This window comes from Protomyctophum bolini (assembly GCF_963924005.1).
Source record: "Protomyctophum bolini genome assembly, chromosome: 21".
Lineage (NCBI taxonomy): Eukaryota > Metazoa > Chordata > Actinopteri > Myctophiformes > Myctophidae > Protomyctophum > Protomyctophum bolini.
In genome coordinates, this window is record NC_137882.1 from 16865416 (window position 1) to 16885408 (window position 19993).

The 19993-nt window shown below is 43.3% G+C and overlaps 1 protein-coding gene and 1 long non-coding RNA gene across 2 annotated transcripts in view; one reads left to right on the forward strand and one right to left on the reverse strand.

Annotated features, from left to right (window-relative positions):
* apbb1ip (amyloid beta (A4) precursor protein-binding, family B, member 1 interacting protein) overlaps nucleotides 1-19959 on the forward strand; it is a 34121-nt gene extending 14162 nt beyond the window's left edge. The window contains exons 5-14 of the mRNA XM_080793547.1: nucleotides 1004-1081; nucleotides 3777-3936; nucleotides 8105-8226; nucleotides 11368-11442; nucleotides 12055-12198; nucleotides 13767-13877; nucleotides 16854-16952; nucleotides 17203-17326; nucleotides 17682-17743; nucleotides 18369-19959. Of these exons, the coding sequence (XP_080649673.1) occupies nucleotides 1004-1081; nucleotides 3777-3936; nucleotides 8105-8226; nucleotides 11368-11442; nucleotides 12055-12198; nucleotides 13767-13877; nucleotides 16854-16952; nucleotides 17203-17326; nucleotides 17682-17743; nucleotides 18369-19283 (1890 nt within the window). The 3' untranslated portion in view covers nucleotides 19284-19959. The remainder of the gene's footprint in view (nucleotides 1-1003; nucleotides 1082-3776; nucleotides 3937-8104; nucleotides 8227-11367; nucleotides 11443-12054; nucleotides 12199-13766; nucleotides 13878-16853; nucleotides 16953-17202; nucleotides 17327-17681; nucleotides 17744-18368) is intronic.
* LOC308336242 lies at nucleotides 12098-13389 on the reverse strand. Its single transcript, XR_013966135.1, has 3 exons — nucleotides 13343-13389; nucleotides 13251-13299; nucleotides 12098-12163 (listed from the first exon to the last, which is right to left on the reverse strand). It is a non-coding gene; the product is annotated as an uncharacterized lncRNA (long non-coding RNA).
* Nucleotides 19960-19993: the final 34 nt, after the last annotated feature.

Sequence of the window (19993 nt, forward strand, 5' to 3'; positions counted from 1 at the left end):
CCCTTAACGTTAGTAGTCGACTTAAAATGGTTGCAACTGGTCGAATGGTATTCCTCTTATACCGTTATGTCTTATAAACACGTTGATGGTTGGAGTTAAGTCCAAACTGTTTCTAGCCAGTCTAGTCTGTCTGGAACATATCACACACGCACACACACGACACAGGAAACGGCAAGGGGATCAATAGCAGGGGTTGTAGGTTGGAGCAGGGAGGTGAGACGGTGACGGCAGTGGTGTTGTTACGAGGAGAAGAAGAAGGGAGAGATTATTACTTTAGCAGGCCTCGTGACCTCATCGTCCCCGCGAGACAAAAACACCAGGTGCAAGGGATCCATCACCATTAAGGATGTGTCGCATGTTCATTAATATAATGGAGGGATCCGAATTTCTAAAACACATAACCTGATGTTCAGCACTCATATCTCTAAGACAGACGGTATAGTATATGGTGTCTGTCGGGTGGAAACCTCATATGTCCACAACGGTTACTCTTCGGGATTCAAATTCAAAAGCGGCAAAGGTATAGCGGATCGACAAGCTCGGAAAGCGCTGCGTCGTGCCACGTTTCGAGCTTGCGGCTCTGCTACCTTTGACGCTTTTGTGTGACGCTGTAGTTTGATCAAGTGGGGGTTTTAATTTACGTTGAAGAAAAAAATAAAACACAAAAAGTTTGAATATGGAGATAGGAGGTTTCAGCCCGACAGCGACGACGTACATTATGCATTATGTCTCTATATAAATGCGTTTTAATGTTGCCTGCCAAAGGACTTAAGTTGCCGAAAGTCTGTTACCAAGCAGAACCGAGGCTTTTGTTTTCATTGTCACAATTGATTGTGAGTCTGGGTGTCATTTTTTTTGTCTCTTTAGTCTGAACAGATCCTATATCTCCTTAGTTTAAACGAAACACCGCGGATGACGACAGATGAATAATGCATATATTTCACAGGCACGCCGTCTATTATTCCACCATGTCAGTCTCTGTTATTGATATGGTTTCATTCAGGAGGAAATCGAGGCACAGATCAAGGCGGACAAAATTAAACTTGCGCTGGAGAAACTCAAGGAGGCCAAAGTTAAAAAGGTAAGCCAAGCGAACTTAACGCCTTAATATGCATCTAAGATCTGCTGCCGATGGCAAATGAGACATTGTGCAACCAACGGGTTATTTGGCAGTGATGGAAAGTATAACTAAATACATGTACTCAAGTACTGTACTTAAGTACAAATACGCTAGTATTTACTTTACTGGGGTATTTTCAAATGTCTGTACTTTTACTTCTGCTCCACTACACCTCAGAGGCAAATATCACAACCCTTTGTGAGCTCGCAGATCTGCTATATTCAAAAGATTTCAATGCAACACTTGTGCATTGGGACATTTTGCATAGTGAGTACTTTTACTTTTGGTAAAAGTGCATTTTGACGCCAATGAAACTCATCTTTCACTCAAGTACATTTTTAACACATTCAATTGTAAACATACAGTATAGTATTTCTACATTGTGGTATCGATACTTGAATACTTCATCCACCGTAATGAAAGCCGTAATGCTGAAACAGAATGTCCCTTTCTCCCATGTTTCCCCACGGTGCCATTAATCACCATAATGGATCGCTAGCTCCTTTTATCTGTCCAGCTTACTGCAGGATAGCACAGCTTCCTTCCTTGGGTGATATGTGGACGCTTTTATTCTCATCTTCAAAGCGGGCAGCATGGCACCCATAAACCAATGACACGTGTGTTTGGTTGCGTGCGTGCATGGGGGCCACGCATCAGAGCGGACAATTTTCACGCTCGCGGAAATGTTACAGTGTTGGAGTGATTGATGGAACCCAAGCAGCTGTGATATCTGACAATGACTGCAGATCTAACAACTGTCAGGTTCTCTGGCAGGGGAGGGTTATCTCTTTCGCTGCACTAGCAACTCCTACAGGTTCATCCCATGGGAAGAAAATATAAATAAAAACATAACAAAAACCCTCAAAAGTGGGGCGGCAGTGTCTGGGGGGTAGAGTGTCCAGAAGGTTCCCAATTCGATCCCGGGCTCCCCCAGAAATATATACTGTCAAAGTGTCCTTGAGCAAGACGCTGAACCCCTAACTGCTCCTGATGTGCTGCAGGTTGGTGCCTTGCATGGTCTTACTCTTCGGCGATTGGATCACACCAACCAATCAAAATAGTAGCAAAGCAGATGACGCCGTTGTCAATGTGGCTAACCCGGTTGCTAACCAAACAAAAACAGTCAACGAGCGCTACTAGCATGTAAACAAACACAGTAAAGTATGTTGGATGATGATGTTTCTAAAAACCTGTCGTTTCTGTAAAGAAACAATTTATCAAAAGGCGATTTAATAGCCAGATTGATACAGTTACCAGAGTGGGGGCAGCCATGTTTGTTGTTTGACGTCATCGAGTTGAAACAACGCTGATGGCCATGTGCATTTTGTGCAGCCATGAGTACATGTGCTCTACCCGTACATTATGATGTTTGAGGAAACGGTGACTCATAACCACCTTCATGGAAACATCTGTGAAGGTGTCAGTTTGTTTGGTATGAGGGTTTCTCAGTGGTTGAGCTTTGTGGTTATGCAGGCCCCCCATGTGAAGCAAAAGACAAGGGCAGATTCTGTGAAAAGTCAGGGAGCACATTTCTGTCAGAGAAAAAGGGATTATTTGCATTAACTACTCTATTTCACCATATGTTGAATGGCATTCCAAGGAGTTTGGGACCAGGTAAAACCTGATGCGGAACAATTCCTGAACAGAAAATCCCTCTGCACGATTCCATCTCTGACAGACGTGTTCTTTATGCAGTGGAGGAAAAAGTACTCAAATGTTTTACTTAAGTAAAAGTATCAATACTGCAATGCAGAACTACTTCATTACAAGTAGAAGTGCAGAATTCAAAATGTACTAAATGAGCTTGTAGATATGCTATTTTCAAATGGCCAAGATGTATAGGGCTGAAGTGGTTACTGTATGTTTTGTAATAATAATAATCAAAGTAACTAGTAACTAAAGTTTACAAGTAAATGTAGTGGAGTACAATATTTGCCCCTGAGATATAGTGGAGTAGCAAAAGTATTGGAAATAGGAAATACTTAAGTAAAGTACAAATAACCCCAAATTGTACTTAAGTACAGTACTTATATTAAGTAGCCTAAATGTACTTACTTTCCACCACTGTCTTTATGACACATTGTGAGTGACCAGCTAGGCTGACCTGCTTGGCTTACTAACGATGGTTTCAGTGACCAGCTGACCCCGCATGGTTCTAACTTCTGTCAAACTGCTTGGCTTACTAACGATGGTTTCAGTGACCAGCTGACCCCGCATGGTTCTAACTTCTGTCAAACTGCTTGGCTTACTAACAATGGTTTCAGTGACCAGCTGACCCCGCATGGTTCTAACTTCTGTCAAACTGCTTGGCTTACTAACAATGGTTTCAGTGACCAGCTGACCCTGCATGGTTCTGTCAAAGTGCTTGGCTTACTAACGATGGTTTCAGTTCCAGATGAGAGGAAGTGCAAAGCCATATGATCCAGGGGGGAGGCAAGCATAGCTGCTCTGCTCTGGAGTTAAATTAATCTCAGATATGGATATGGATGGATGATATGGCTCCACTATAGAAAATGTGCAGAACCAAACAATAATTAATTAAAAAGTAATATGCAGATAGTAGATTAGGGATCTCCCGATCACGATCCGTAAGACAGTATTCAGTCAGTCAATCAATCACTCAATTATCAATCAATCAATCAATCCATTTTGTCAGTTGGTGGTGAAGGTTCTGCAGAACGACGGCAGCTCCAAGACTCTGATGGTGGACGAGAGACAGAAGGTCAGAGACGTGCTGGACAGCCTGTTTGAGAAGACCCACTGTGACTGTAACGTAGACTGGAGCATCTGTGAGAAGAACCCTGAACTGCAGCTGGGTGAGTGACTGAGTGACTGACTGACTGACTGGTTGCATGGCTGACTGACTGGCTGAGTGGCTGGCTGACTGACTGACTGGCTGCATGGCTGGCTGGCTTGCTGGCTGACTGACTGAACAGACACCCCCTTCCCAGTTCCCACCTGATGGACTATAGTACGATGGACTAATATGTTACCAGGCCTAGTTGTTCTCCTAAAAGTTTTATAGCATCTGTGTACCTTTTTTTTTTGAGTGGTGCAACCACTCCTACAATCAGCAATGTCCATGTACCTACGTGTGTGTACACCTGTGTACCTGTGTACATGAGCCTGAGTATGTTACTGACTTATACCAGTAGGGGGCGGCAGAAACAGAGGGAGGGGTAGTGCTGTGTAATGAGAGAGAGAGAGAGAGAGAGAGAGAGAGAGAGAGAGAGAGAGAGAGGGAGAGAGAGAGGGGGGGGGGGGGGGGGGAAATTGCACCACTCAGTTCACACGTGTGTGATTTTTTGTTATCTTTTAACCACTGCACAAAATACGTTTCCGAAAGGAAAAAAGAAAGTACTTTGAAGTTGAAGGTCCTTGACCGTGTTTACATATGCTTGTCATGTGGGTTTTGTACTGCTTACAAAGAGTCAAACCGACACAAATAAGGCTTCCACAAATGCAAATACTCGGATGGACACACACACACACACACACACACACACACACACACACACACACACACACACACACACACACACACACACACACACACACACACACACACACACACACACACACACACACACACACACACACACACACACACACACACACACACACACACACACACACACACACACACACACACACACACACACACAGGGCGATGCAGTGGGGGTGGGTTGATGTTCCACTCTGGGCCAGATGATGGTCTAATGTTTTCATTGGCACGGTGACAGTCAGCGAGTGAGTGCACAATGAAGCATTGATCTATAACTCTCCCCTTTAAAAATGCGCACACAGACATGCACAGTCGCACGCGCGCGCGCACACACACACACACACACACACACACACACACACACACACACACACACACACACACACACACACACACACACACACACACACACACACACACACACACACACACACACACACACACACACGTAGACAGGTGGGTTTAATTTTGTGTATCGGACGCTGTCAGTCATCTGGTCTGTCTTGAGGAAATGGAAGCCTATGATCTCAACGGTCCATCTCAACAGGCTGAGCCATATTTACCTCGATCTCCCCGGCCCGCTGGCTCTCATTACCATCTGTTGCTCTATATACGGCCCGCTCCAACAACTCCGTCACATTTACAATGTCCCTCTTTAAAGGGATTTACTATGGAATTTTACAGAACCTCTACCGCAGTGGTTCTCAACTTTTTTCATGTCAAGGACCCCCGAAATCGATAGGTATTTGGCCAAATTTGTAGAAGAATTGATCAAATCAGCACACCAGTAAGTGTGCACTGCACATGTAAGTGGAATGGAATTCATTGTTCTGTAACATTTCGAGCCGGAGACCTTAGTGAACTTAGTTTGGCATTTAGTTTTTCCACCAACATAATTTGTATGTAAATATACAGTAGAGTTCAAATGGAATTTGATGCTAATACATTTTGAACATTTCGGTTCCTTGGTTTGCCAGGGTGTGTGAATGGAGAGCTCTCACCAAAAGACTGGTTTTGGTTGCTGGACGAAAGACGTGTCTGCGTTTGATGGCAATTTGAGAGTAATGCTGGTCAATGGACCTAGAAATAGCACTTTACTTCTACTGTGTACAGTTATGTCTTATTGAAAGAGAATGTTTTTAAGCCGTGTTGTTTTTTGCAGTATCTGAAAAAACTATGCTGAGGCAGCACGCTCTTGGGGGACAGATTGAAAAGAGTACCTGCCTGGCTCGTCTCGTGACAAATGAGACTATAGCTCTGTAAAACTCGGACCCAATCCATTTATCAATACCCTCATAATAGTCCAAGTTCTTGTCAAAATGTTACTATTAATTGCGACGAGGAGCTTGTAGTGTCGACCAAGAAGCGAGGAAACTGGTATTTCCCTTTGGTCATGCACACACTGTGTCTATTTTTACGCAAATGACGGCCTTATTGTTGCCCATGTGCTGAACACGCCGTCTGACACGTCAATTGCTACTTATAGCCTGTCATCCGAGAGAAACTGCTCTTACCCGTGTAAGCCTTTTGTCTCATGGTCAGAGCAGGAGTGGAATGTTCATGAATCACAATCACAGTGGTGTAAAGTACGTTTTACTTAAGCACTCTACTTAAGTGAAACTTTGTATTACTTCTGCTCCACTACATCTCAGAAGCAAATATTGTACTTTCCCTCCACTACAATTATTTGAAAACGTTAGTTACTAGCAGATTTTGATTATTATTATTACAAAACATACAGTAACCACTTCAGCCCTATATACAATTCGGCCATTTGAAAATAGCATGTACAAGCTCACAATGCATCGCAAAAAAAAGTATTGTGGAAACTGTTTAACAGTTTTGGACATATGAGGTTTCCACCTGACAGAGACAAAATGCATGATGCAAACCACAGTCCACCAAAAATCTACTGGTTTACACCTATAGTAAACTACAAGAGAAATAGAACTACAACTGCAACATACAGCAATAGCTTCGATGTGAACATGCAGTTAAACATCAATAAGTCATTGAATGAATTGAATCCTATACTGTATGTGAAACATTGTTTCATTGATAGTGAACCTCCACATGCAGCACTGTGTAGCCTGATGCCAAGCAACGAACAGCAATGGCCTGTTGTGCGAGTGTGGAGGATCAGCCATGTGCTCGCCATAACCGTGTGGTTAGTCGCGTTCAAAGGGCTTTTACTCTTAACAAGAGTCACTGTGTGGCTGCAGGCACACCATCCATTTAATGAGTGTAATAGTCAAACTATAGGCCGGATCCCTGGGAGCAATTTATTTAATGTCTACCTATGGCCTCCATGAACGGGCCAACCCGCAATTGTGAAGCAACGAGGCGCCTAATAGCAGTGGTGCAAAGACGTACTCTGTAGAATTATCAATACTGCAATGTAGAAATATACAAGTTACAAGTAAACGTCCTGAATTCAGAATTTACTTGAGTAAAAGTACAATAGAGCGTACGCGTGTGACATCATCGTCAAACCTGGAAGTTATGCAGGAACGCCTATTGAGTGGCAAAAAACGACTTTCTGGCCCTGTCAGCACATTCATCCGAACAGAAAAGAAAGAAGAAAGGCTATTTTCAAATGGCTGAAAAGTATACAGTATTATAGGGCTGAAGTGGTTAATGTTTATGCTGTATTATACAGCACATACATTAACAGCAGCTGTAATAATCAAAATCTACAGTAACTCATACCGTTTTCACATAGTTATAGCAAGTGGAGTAAAACTAAAAGAGCCTTTGGGATGTAGTGGAGTAGTAATCGAAAACACAAAAAAATATTCCTTAAACAAACATTGTACTTAAGTACAGTACTTGAGTACATGTACTTAGCTTCATGGCAGATCTGCCAGCATCTACAAGTGTGTGTGGGCGGGCGGGAACAGTGGGAAGGGGGAAGTGAGAGAGTGCACTTTAATGTGTTTTCATGTTTTAATGCCATATAAAGTCAATGAGCGGTTCGGGTGGCGCTTTATTGAACTCTTTGAATTTGGCTTCATGGTCTGGGGCTACATTTAAAATGGACAATTGTGTGTGGCTGTGAGATGTATTTTAAACCGAGCTTTGGGTGAATTAAATATCTCCAGACCAGCTGGCGGCCACTGTGAAAAAGTGTTTGTTTTAAGAATAGTGCAAAACTAAATGGACAGCGGGGGAGGGGGGAGACTGAGAGCTGGGAAACAGGGTTCAGGTTTTGGTTATTATTATTATGATGCCGGGGATAGAATCATTTTAAACAATCTGTATGCTCCTTTAAATAATATCATACTGTGGACTTTAGTGTGATGGGACAAAACCACACTCTAATGAAAACTCATGTTGAACAAGTAAACTGTCGTCTTTTATTATTATTTTTTATCTCGCAAAGCCAGAGTCTTGATATCATTATTTGACCGGTGTTGAGAGAGGAGTTATTTTCATGGCCGACAGAATAATAGATTAGCTTTGTTTGCTTTTGCTGGCAGAGCGGGGGTTCGAGGATCACGAGACCCTGGTAGAGCACCTCTCAGCATGGACCAGAGACAGCCAAAACAAAGTCTTCTTCCAGGAGAGAGAAGACAGATATGCCGTTTTCAAAAACCCTCAGGTAACATCACCCCCTTACTTCAAACAGACGCTGAAACTAGTCGTCACTTTCTCACTTTCTCCCTATTGGCGGTCGCCAATGGCTTCCCGTACGTTGAACTAATTCACGTTATGGATCCCACCGATGTTATAGGATAAACCCGCCTTACCGGTGTCTGACTGGCCCCCCGGCAGGCATAGATTTACTGAGTTAGGTTAAGGTATAGTTTTACTGAGGTTAGGGTAAGTGCTGCCAGAATTGCCCAAAAAGTATTCGAATATTCCTTTTAAAACACCACATGTATTCGAACAATTTTCGAATGATTTTGAATGTATATGATTTTAATATGAATATGATATGAATATTGCAGAATAATATGCTGTGAAACTTTCTCTTTCTTTATCTATATGGTTCGGTCCTGTATGGGCCGCGGTTGGTGCTCAGAAATGCACTCTCTTGAGTCTTGCGAGATCAAATGAATGATTCATAATTATCTTAATAGGCACATTTTTGTAGCCTCATTTTTGTATGTTTTAGTTTACGTGGCACAGAGTCTCGCCAGAACTCACACAGCAATGTTATTGTTATTTTTTTAATTTTAATTTAATTTAAAATATTTGATTATTTTATTTATTTGAATATTCATTCGAATATGGGATATTCGTTGGCAGCACTAGTTAGGGTTAGGCATAGTTTTACTGAGGTTAGGGTTAAGGTTTAGACATCACATAGTTGCAAAATAAACGAGAACAGTCAATCCCATTGACTACTAACCAATCACAGCGGTTCTCCCTAGAAGAGCGGTTGTATCAATAAACACGCAAACCAAGTCCCCAGAACCGCGGTAGAACACTGAAGCTGTCAAATCTGGGATGTCAAGACTTCCGCATTTAAAACGCTACTGTGAAACCCTTACCTCGCATCACCAGCCTGGAAAGCCTGGCATTATTTTCTTCCAAATTGGCCTGTGTGATGGAAAATAAATAAAACAAAATAGATGTTTTGGAGACCTACTTGGCAGATGGCATTTTCGAGATATCCACAGACCACAGCACAGCCCGCCTCTGAAACACAAGTAGACAGAAAGTGATTGTAGTGAGAATGACTGCAGTGGTTGGAAAGAAATGTGTTAACCGCATTAACTTTATCGTGTCCGTATTTTGGGCACGTCGTTATGGTCAGACAGAATAATAATAATAATAAAATACACAATTTCACTTTTACACATAATTATATATTTTAAATTGCGAAAATAGCAGGCCTAAAAGCTCACAAGGCATCGCGATACGACACATTGTGAGCTTGTCGATCGGCTATTTTCAGCAAAAGCTTTCCCCACGAACAGAAACACACTAGTATAGAGCCCTGAGGAACTCCGGTCAACCATAGGGGTTTAAGTGGTTAAGGTGACCCATGGGAGGAGGGTTTTATTTTGCCCTTTTGACCTAAACTATAGTGAAAACAGCAGGTCTACAAGCTCACAAGGCGTCGCTTGGCACCACGTTGTGAGCTTTTTGATCGGCTATTTCCACTACTTCTTAAACATTTGTGTTCTAATTCATGGAATTTCTTAGATTTTTCTTTTATTTCTTCATTTCTTTCAAATTACTGAAAGAAAATCATTGAATTTGTTTTTAATTCACTTATTAAAAACAAAACAAAATGTGGGAAACAAAAGTTAAAGGGACCCATAAAAATGTATCCGCAACCCACAAATGGGTTCCGACCCACTGTTTGGGAAACAGTGTACTACACAGTTCACAGGTGGTCTGCTCGTGACATCTCAAGTGTTCAACGCTGGCCAGTCAATTTGTCTTGGACTCCTTCTGTTTAGCCAAATCTCTCCTCATTAGTTGTCAGCCCAGAGCAATGTGGCTATTTTCACCCTTGACTGAATTATGAGTTATGGCCTTTTTAATCGGTACAAATGATGGCCTCTAATTTCTTCACTGCACTCTATCAAACTAAACCGCACTATTAGGGGAGAGACACCAAGTTCTTGGCCAAGTTTTGTTGATCTAGCAGACCAAATTACCAATCCTTGAAGTGATTAATGGTGTCTGTCTGGTTGGCAGGGAGAGATAGCATGGCTTTGGAGCCTATATGGAGAAATGTGACAATGGGATTGTTTGTAATTTTTCAAAGTTTCTTTAGGTTTTCTGAGCTCAATTGCACCCTAAAAACCTGAACTAGATTTTCTGTGGTCTGGGGTTTTCTGGCTCAAACAAGTGCTCCGATATTCCTGCTGTTTGTGATGTCACAGCCTGTAAATCCCACATATGTCAGGGGCAACAGAAGACAGAGCTACCTCCCCTAACCCCTATCCCATGGATTGATTGTCTAAAAAGTTAAATGTTTATATGGCCAGGTCCTAATGTGATTTGTGAAACAGCAAGCTCCCCACACTAGCGCTGTTCCCTTAACAATTAGCACAATATGTAAAATTATGATGTTTTCGTAATATTGTTCCTGCTATTCTACATACTTCCAGGTGAATAAATCAGTAAATCACAGATTGAAGCTTTAACCTTTGCTTTTATATGAAATATGCCAGACTATTAAAATGTTATGGAAGATGCTTCTGGGCATATTGCTACTTCAAATGCTCTAATCTTGTTAAAATAATAATCAAAAATGAAGCAGCATGCTTCCAGAGAAGATGACTGAAAATGACTGAAATCATTCATGGCAACTGAGAACTTTAATCCATGCTATCCATTCATCATCTTCTGACAAAAGCCATCAAAACAGAATCCCCCCAAATTGGGAAAAATATTTATTTTATCTGGGTGGGGCTTGGGGTGCAGCGTAGTCTCTTCATTATTTGTTTTTGTACCCTTTATATGGAAACAATAGACCTCAGATCTTATTTTATTGTGTCAGACACTTGACCTAATGTTTCTTTTTATATAATTGACTGAATTACTATGCTGTGAAGGCTGTTCTGTTCTTACTCGCTTTTGCCTGAAAACTTCAATAAAAAAACAAAATAAAACTGAATTCCCCCTAGAGCGGTCTCTCGCCACAGTCGGCCGCCGGCGTAAGATATCAAGTCTAACGTAATCTGAACACATTAGGACGGTCATTAGTGTCGGTGGATTTCGTGTTAATGTTGGCGTCGTTGCAAAGACATCATCTTTTTGTTTTCCCTTTTGGCTGCAGAACTTTTATCTGTGGAATAACGATGAGAAAACTGTACCGGAGATGAAAGAAAGAGACAAGCAGTTGCTAATAGAGGTAAAAAACATGCACGCACACATGCACACGTGCACACACACACACACACGCATGCAAACACGCATGCATGCACACGCACACGCACACGAATGGTAGACTGCAGTGGTGGAAAGTACATTTACTTAAGTCCTTTCCAATTTCCAAAACTTTTACTTCTACTCTACATCTCGGATCCAGATATTGTACTTTTACTTCTACTCTACATCTCGGATCCAGATATTGTACTTTTACTTCTACTCTACATCTCGGATCCAGATATTGTACTTTTACTTCTACTCTACATCTCGGATCCAGATATTGTACTTTTACTTCTACTCTACATCTCGGATCCAGATATTGTACTTTTACTCCACCACATTTATTCAAAACAATTGTGAGCTTGTAGATCTGCCATTTTCAAAATATTTTTATCAATTTGAAATGGGAAATTCTGCACAATAAGTACTGTTAATTTTGTACTTTTACTCATGTCCCCCCCCCCCCCCCTCCCGTATTGATACTTTTTCTTAAGTAAAACAATTGAGTACTGTTCCTTTGCAACTGCCAGTGTGTGAACGCAGCATCAGAGTGCAAAAGAAAACATCTAGTCAAACATACCATGTCTCCTCACAGGAGAACTTCTGTGGGACGTCCATCATCGTGCCAGACCTGGAGGGGGCACTGTACGTCAGAGAGGACGGCAAGAAGTCGTGGAAACAGCGGCTGTTCCTGCTGAGAGCTTCTGGAATTTATTACGTACCCAAAGGGAAGAGCAAGGTCAGCAAAGTCACAGGTCAAAGAAGGCCATCTGTGGCAAAGAACCCAGACAAAAGCACATCTAAACAGTTAATGCCCCCTAGGAGGTCAGGGGTCTTCGATGTTTTTTCAGGCCAAGGACCCCCCTTAGCTGAGAAAGAGATGAAGCAGGACAATATCTAGCGATACTACATATTGTATAAAACTGTGTTGCAGATTAAACCTTTTCATAGATTTCATAGGTAGCTTCATAGACTTGTTTGACACCACTATCATCAGTGTGCCCGACTGTCTTCTTCGTCTCCTCCCGCCAAAAATAGCAGTTCTGGCTTAACCTTGCAGTCGGTTTTATGATTATTATTGACTTGCAGTTGGTTTTATGATTGTTTTATTATTGACTTTAAACCATCAATACTTGGTATACGTGACCGTTGGCTCTGTACTTGGTCTAGCTGCTCTTTTTCCGTCTTTGCCGGAAATAGAAGATGTACAAAATAGATGTGCTAATGTTCGCCTTACAATAGGGATTCTCGGTTCGAAGGGTTACTTCCAATCACACAAAGGTTTGGTGATTGGTGACCTCCCTGTAGTAACTCTGAGGACCCCGGCCCCTAGGCGACCTCCCTGTAGTAACTCTGAGGGCGACCTCCCTGTAGTAACTCTGAGGACCCCGGCCCCTAGGTGACCTCCCTGTAGTAACTCTGAGGACCCCGGCCCCTAGGCGACCTCCCTGTAGTAACTCTGAGGACCCCGGGCCCTAGGTGACCTCCCTGTAGTAACTCTGAGGACCCCGGGCCCTAGGTGACCTCCCTGTAGTAACTCTGAGGACCCTGGCCCCCAGGCGACCTCCCTGTAGTAACTGAGGACCCCGGCCCATAGGCCCCTAGGCGACCTACCTGTAGTAACTCTGAGGACCCCGGCCCCTAGGCGACCTCCCTGTAGTAACTCTGAGGACCCCGGCCCATAGGCCCCTAGGCGACCTACCTGTAGTAACTCTGAGGACCCCGGCCCATAGGCCCCTAGGCGACCTCCCTGTAGTAACTCTGAGGACCCCGGCCCTATAGGCGACCTACCTGTAGTAACTCTGAGGACCCCGGCCCATAGGTGACCTACCTGTAGTAACTCTGAGGACCCCGGCCCATAGGTGACCTCGCTGTAGTGACACCAGTAAGGACACCAGCCCCTAGGAGTCCCGGAGCCCCTGTTGAAGACCCTTGCCCGAGGTCTTAGGCTAATGTCAACACACAGCATGCCCTGTTTGTTCAATATACGTACATCCACTGGAGCTGCTACTTTCAAATTCAAAATGTACGTGAATAAAAGGTATTGGCATCAAATGGTACTTAAAGTACCAACAGTAAAAGTGTTAATATAACTAAAACGAAATAAAAAAATTGCTATCAAAATCAACACTATTGTACAATTGACTTAGAAGCAACATGGCTGCAATGTGACAACATCTACAGCCTCTAGATATTTACTTCACATAAGTGGTTCACTTAGCAGTAAATCTCCTGCCTGCAGGTCAAGAGTGTTTTTTTAAGCCTGAAGGATGACCTGGAACCAACTTGCCCTCTTTCCCCCTACAGACCTCTCGCGACCTGGTCTGCTTCGTACAGTTTGACAACGTGAACGTCTACTACGGAAAAGAATTCAAGAGCAAATACAAGGCCCCGACGGACTTCTGCTTTGTCCTGAAGGTGAGTTCATGGATAAAAAGCTAAATAAAATCTCACAACTCAAAAATGTCCCAATATGTGATTTGTGAAACAGCGTGAAAGGAGCGACAACACCCTAGCGCCGTCTGTCCTGCACACTTAACACAACATGTAAAATGTTTTGGTAGCCATACAGCTAACCTGTTGAATAAATTGGAGATTGAGGCGTTTAACTATTGTGGTTAATATGAAATATCTGAGATCATTAGGGTTTTCTGCAACACTGAAATGACTAATAAGTTATGATAACCGAAAGTCTATCTACAAGCTTACAACACATCGCAGCATTTTTGGTGTAGGACACACTTCTATAGAAGACATGCTGACTTCTATGGAATCCAAGTGATAATCTATGTATGTGAGTTAATGATATACGGTATACCACAACTGATAAAGTTACTGTAAGTGGTTAAATATTTGTTTTGCACTACTGTATTCAAAGATCTCAAATTTGAAACAAAGAGAAATATTTAACTTCTCAAGGACACTTCGACACATTAAGATCGTCACCATTTCCTCTAAGGCCGAGAGATGCTGACCGATATGAAACAGAAATTGGAAGGGGTAGTGGACTGGTGGTTAAGTTTTCTAGAGATCTGAAACTATCTTTCTTTTTTCACTCTTTCTCTGCTGCTATCTGGCCTGCAGGGAAAAACGCTAGAATCAGCATATAGAGTAGCCATTAGTCTGGGAGGTGTTGAGAATCCAAGTGATAATCTATGTATGTGAGTTAGGATATACGGTATACCATAACTGATAAACGGAGTAAGTGGTTAAATATTTGTTTTGCACTACTGTATTCAAAGATCTGAAATTTGAAACAAAGAGAAATATTGAACTTCTCAAGGACACTTCGACACCAACTTTGGGGGAGCCCGGGAAAAAACGGGAACCTTTGGTTCCCAATCGGCCCCTCGACCTCCTGAGCCACTGCCACTCTCGTTTATAAGATGTGATCATTGGCCACGGAGTTTTTGCCAGTCACTGCCTCTTTTCACCTCAAAAGAGATGGAAATCATTCCCAACACGACCCACAGTTTGGGAAATACAATGTTTTACTTATATTGCTAAAACATTATGATTCAAATCTCAGTTTTGACATCGGGCAGTGGGTTGGGGCAAGGACTTTTGCATAGACAGAGGTTCGGGGTTCAATCTCCGGCCGGGTCATACTCATACCAAATGGGACCCAATGGCACCCTGCTTGGCGCTCAGCATCAATAGTTAGATTTAGGGTAAGACCCTGCAACATACTAGCGTCATGTCCAGAGGGTGTACTTGTACATAAAGCTGCCTCACGGTACATAAAGCTGCCTCACACTAATGAAACAAGAGATGGGTCTCTTGCCCTATGGGCCTCATGGCTCATAGGGCAACTAGGGTACCTACCCTAGGGGACACGAGGAGAACATGCAGACTCAACACAGAAAGGCCCTTTCGACGATCCATCTTTTTGGGTATAAATTCCACCACCCTTGCATCGTCGTCAGCACCACAGCTACTTATTGCTTCACTGGAAATGAGAAGTGCCGCAGCTTATGTCATTTGAGGAAGTGAAAGATGACCAATTTATCTGGATCAACAGAACAGAGAAATGAGAGAAAAGGAATGTGATAAAATTTCCTACAATCCTTTGTGAAGGAGAAAATAAACTTTAATCTTGTATTTAATTAAAGTCCCAAATACTTGCACATTCATCACCAGAGCTGTGACCATGAGACATTTTTATTAAGATCGTCACCATTTCCTCCATGGCCGAGAGATGCTGACCGATATGAAACGGAAAGACGACGAGAAGAATTGGAAGGGGTAGTGGACTGGTGGTTAAGTCTTTGAGAGATCTGAAACTATCTTTCTTTTTTCACTCTTTCACTGCTGCTATCTGGCCTGGGGAAAAAACGCTAGAATCAGCAGATAGAGTAGCCATTAGTCTGGGAGGTGTTGAGGATCAAAGCCAAAGGGGGTTTAGAGAGAAGGGGCAAGGGAAACTGAATCACCTTCTACTGAAAGACACACAGCCCTCCTGGAGGCCTGCAGGGAGGCGGTGACGACGGAGCGAGGTCTGCTAGGTGCTGTCTTGGCACACAGGCGGGGGTGGAGGTGGGTGGGGGGTGACCTCGCACTCTCAGAGCAGACATTTTGGAAGACTTTAATCAGTGGTGGAATATAAGTAAATTTACTTACTGTAAGTACTGTACTTACAGTAAGTAACTCTTTTTTCCCCCAAGTCCGTACGTACGTCGACGCTAGGTAGTGTCATATCCCAAGTCCGTATATATACATACCCCAACGTACACTCCGTCTATACTCTATATAATGGTTGATGCCTACGGAAGCCTTTAACATTGGTCCGGTTCCTATAGCAACACCCCACCGTTCCAACTATGGGATTGCAAATATATTCACAGTGCAAAGCAGTTGAAAGGAGGATTTTCAAAGGAATATGAATTTAGGACACTCTTAATCCAGAGCGATTTACAGTAAACGAGGACATCACAAGGATCATATAGTAAACCCCTATCCTCAGTCCAACAGTAGAATATCCAAAGAAAATAATCTGTACATTGAAACTATAAACACAATGACCTGGCATCTGTCTACATAACATGCTATCTGCTTCTTCTTTCATAACATGCTATCTAAATTACATGTTTAGCCTTTGCATAAGCCTGTAAGGTCGTCGCCGAGGCTAGGGCAAGTGCTACGGCCAGTGCAAGTGTGGTGCTACACCTTTCATTTGCTTCAGCTGACATGGCTCGCCTTGAATGCCTTCAGAGTTCAGAGCCATGCTAGCATGTTAGCATGACTGACAATAACCATCCCTACACTGTATGAAATTTAGTCAGACATGATGACATAAATGAGCACATAACTCGGGTCATAACTGGCAGCAACCTCAAGCAGCTAATTATGTTAACATGCTATGATTTAATGTATTGTCTAATTTGTGTACAACAGCATCCTCAGATCCAGAAGGAGTCTCAGTACATCAAGTACCTGTGCTGTGATGACAACAGGACCTTGGGTCTCTGGGTGACCGGGATACGAATAGCAAAGGTGACTCTGAACCCAGAGCAGGGAAATCATGATCTCACATGAATTTACTAGTACTTTGAAATTGTCTTACGATTATTCAAAACTTGAATATAGTCCCTAACTGTGGTGTACTTCAGTACCATTTCTGATATGACTTTACATTTCAATTGACAGATCTCTTAGTTGCACTACACAAAAACCAAGAACATTACAATTCGTCATAAATCACATAACATCTAACAATGCTCTTTTTTTCCTCTCCATTTTCAAGTATGGGGTGGCTATGTATGAAAATTATAAAGTTGCCCAGAAGAAGGCTGCAGAGTGTAACTCTGCATGGACCAATCGCAGTACTCCTAGCTCTGATGTGTCCACAACTTCAGCCACCATCAAAGGTAATAATAATGTAGCTTGAAATACACACCATCTGTTGTTCCATGAGCGTAACCCAACAACACTCAGTGGTTCACAAACAGTGGTTCCGGGATCATCACGAGTAACATTTTGTTGTAATTATTGAAAAACAAATTGAAAGATTTCTCCCAAAGAAATAAAACATTTTTCACCTTTCATTAAAACAAATTCAGACAAATTCCCAAATTCGAATAAATCTACAATCTACAATAGATATACAAGCTCACAACGCTAATGCTATTTTCACTATAGTTTGGGTCCCGGCAGCTAAAAGGTTTGGGAACCACACTAACCTTGATTGTGTGTGTGTGTGGTCTCTGTTTTTCTGTCTCCTAGCCAAAGCAGAAAGCCAGGCTAACGGGCACGCTCCCAAGCTCCAACCAGGACCTGTCTCCAAGGTAAAAACTACCAGGCACAATCAACATTATTAGAGATGAAAATGACATACTGTGTAACATTAATGCAGAGAAACGTCGCTGTCTGACATGAAACCCAACTATCTCCATTTTTCAACTTTCTTATTTTATTAAAAAATATATTATTAATCAGTGCTATTGAACACCCTTTACGTCTGTGTGTGGGTTTTTACAAATATTTAACCAATGCAAAGCATTAAAAAAGCGCTTCTGACCAAACCTCCCAAGTCCATTGAATGGATCCTCAAAATGTCGGTCAAACCACTTAACTCATATTTTTTTCCATCTGACTTGGTCATTCTAATCAATGGACAAAACAACTATCTCCACATTAATGGTTAAAAACCTCCTAACTCCACTTGAGCTGTATTTGGGTCAAGTGATGAGATAATATAAAGACACATGCAAGTACAAGTCTGCAGTCGCCATACCAACTTTGAAAACAGTGTTTTTTGTTTTTGTTTTCCTGAAGTTATTTGGGACATAGTTGTTCTGTCAGACAGCATACTGTAGATATCAATCTGTAAACCTATGGAAAAAAAATTGTTGATAGTAAATACTATCAACACATGTATTGAGTAACCTTCTGATTTCACATCCAACTCAGGATTCGGGCGATGCCTCTGGTGGCACACCACCTCCACCTCCTCCTCCTCCACCTCCTCCTCCTCCACCTCCACCTCCGAGTGGGGCCCTGCCCCCACCTCCTCCAGACCCCACCCCCCTGCCCCCGCCACCACCTCCCTTGGCCGCCAGGCGCACCTCACCGCCACCGGCCGCCGCGTCCGTTCGCCAACACCACCTGCCGTCAAACTTCCCTCTTCCGCCGCCGTCAACGGTGGACATCCTACCACCGCCGCCCCCCGCCCCGCTCCTCCTCGACGACGACGCCACGGACGACTCCCCGCCCGACTTCCTCCCTCCCCCGCCTCGAGTTGCTCCCCCCGCCGGCGGCTTCGGTTCGCTGCCGCCGCCCGTGAACTCCTTCCCTCCGCCCCCACCTTCACCCGCGAAGAGCTCCTTCCCTCCTCCACCCACATCCAGGAACTCCTTCACTCGGCCCCCAACTGCGTCCAAGAATGCCTTGCCGCCACCTCCGCCAAAGAACTCCTTCCCTCCACCCCCAACCGCGTCCGAGAATTCCTTCCCGCCACCTCCGCCAAGGAACTCCTTCCCGCCACCTCCTCCGCCCATGAGCTCGGGTGGTTTCGGGGTCGACCGCTCTCTGCCCCCTCCGCCACCCGACTCCGGCTTCTTACCACCACCACCGCCTCCCGACGGCGGTGAGGCCCTGCCTCCCCCTCCCCCACCGCCTCCAGCCGTGGCTCCGCCTCCCCGGCTGACGCCCGCCAGGCCGGGCGGCGGTGGTTCGCGGAAGATGCCTCCCGCTCCACCCAGGAGGACTACGCCGTCGCTGTCCACCGGGGGAGCCGGAGGGGCTGGAGGAGGAGGAGGAGGAGGAGGGGGGGACATGATGTCAGAACTGATGAAGAAGATGCAGAAGAGACGTGGCGATCAGTAGCTCCTCCTATAAGCATGGAGCTGTCAGATGAACTCATTAAACCTGAGGTCCGATTCTACAAACGTCTCAAACAGTTTTCGGGGAAAAAACTTCTATCAGTGGTGCTCAATCTTTTTCATGTCATGGACCACCCAAAATTATATGCATTTGGCCTCAGACCCACATCGCAATAGATTTTGTTCCAGGGATGCCCCAAAAGCAAATAATTGAGTTGAAAATGTTTGCTTTAAAAACAAATATATTCAAAGATTTGCATAAATGTTCAGTTTTTCAGAAATAGCAGATCTAAGTCCAGTTATTTCATAGCACAGCTGAAACAGGCAATTAGTGCTTGTTCGTTTTTGTACAGGGGCAGAGTTTATAAGTAGTGCTGTTACATATTACAATGATGTTTTTGTGTTGTATTTTGTGTTTCCTTCAAACAAATTAATAGTAGCATTTCGTTAATTACATTCAAAATATGTTTTTACACTTGAGAAAGAATATGTTCTTATGGTGATGTACATATTATGTGGAAATAAGGGTTGTAAATAAACTGTAAAATACCAAAGAAAAATAAAGCCACCCAGCGACCCCTGGAATATTTACTAACCGTCTTTAATTCTCAATGTCAACACTTTTAAATGTCTGAATCTTAACAAACGGTACTGTAAGTAAGTGTACTAAAATAAATACTTCCTCCTCTTCTATGTTGGTGTAATGCTGTCATG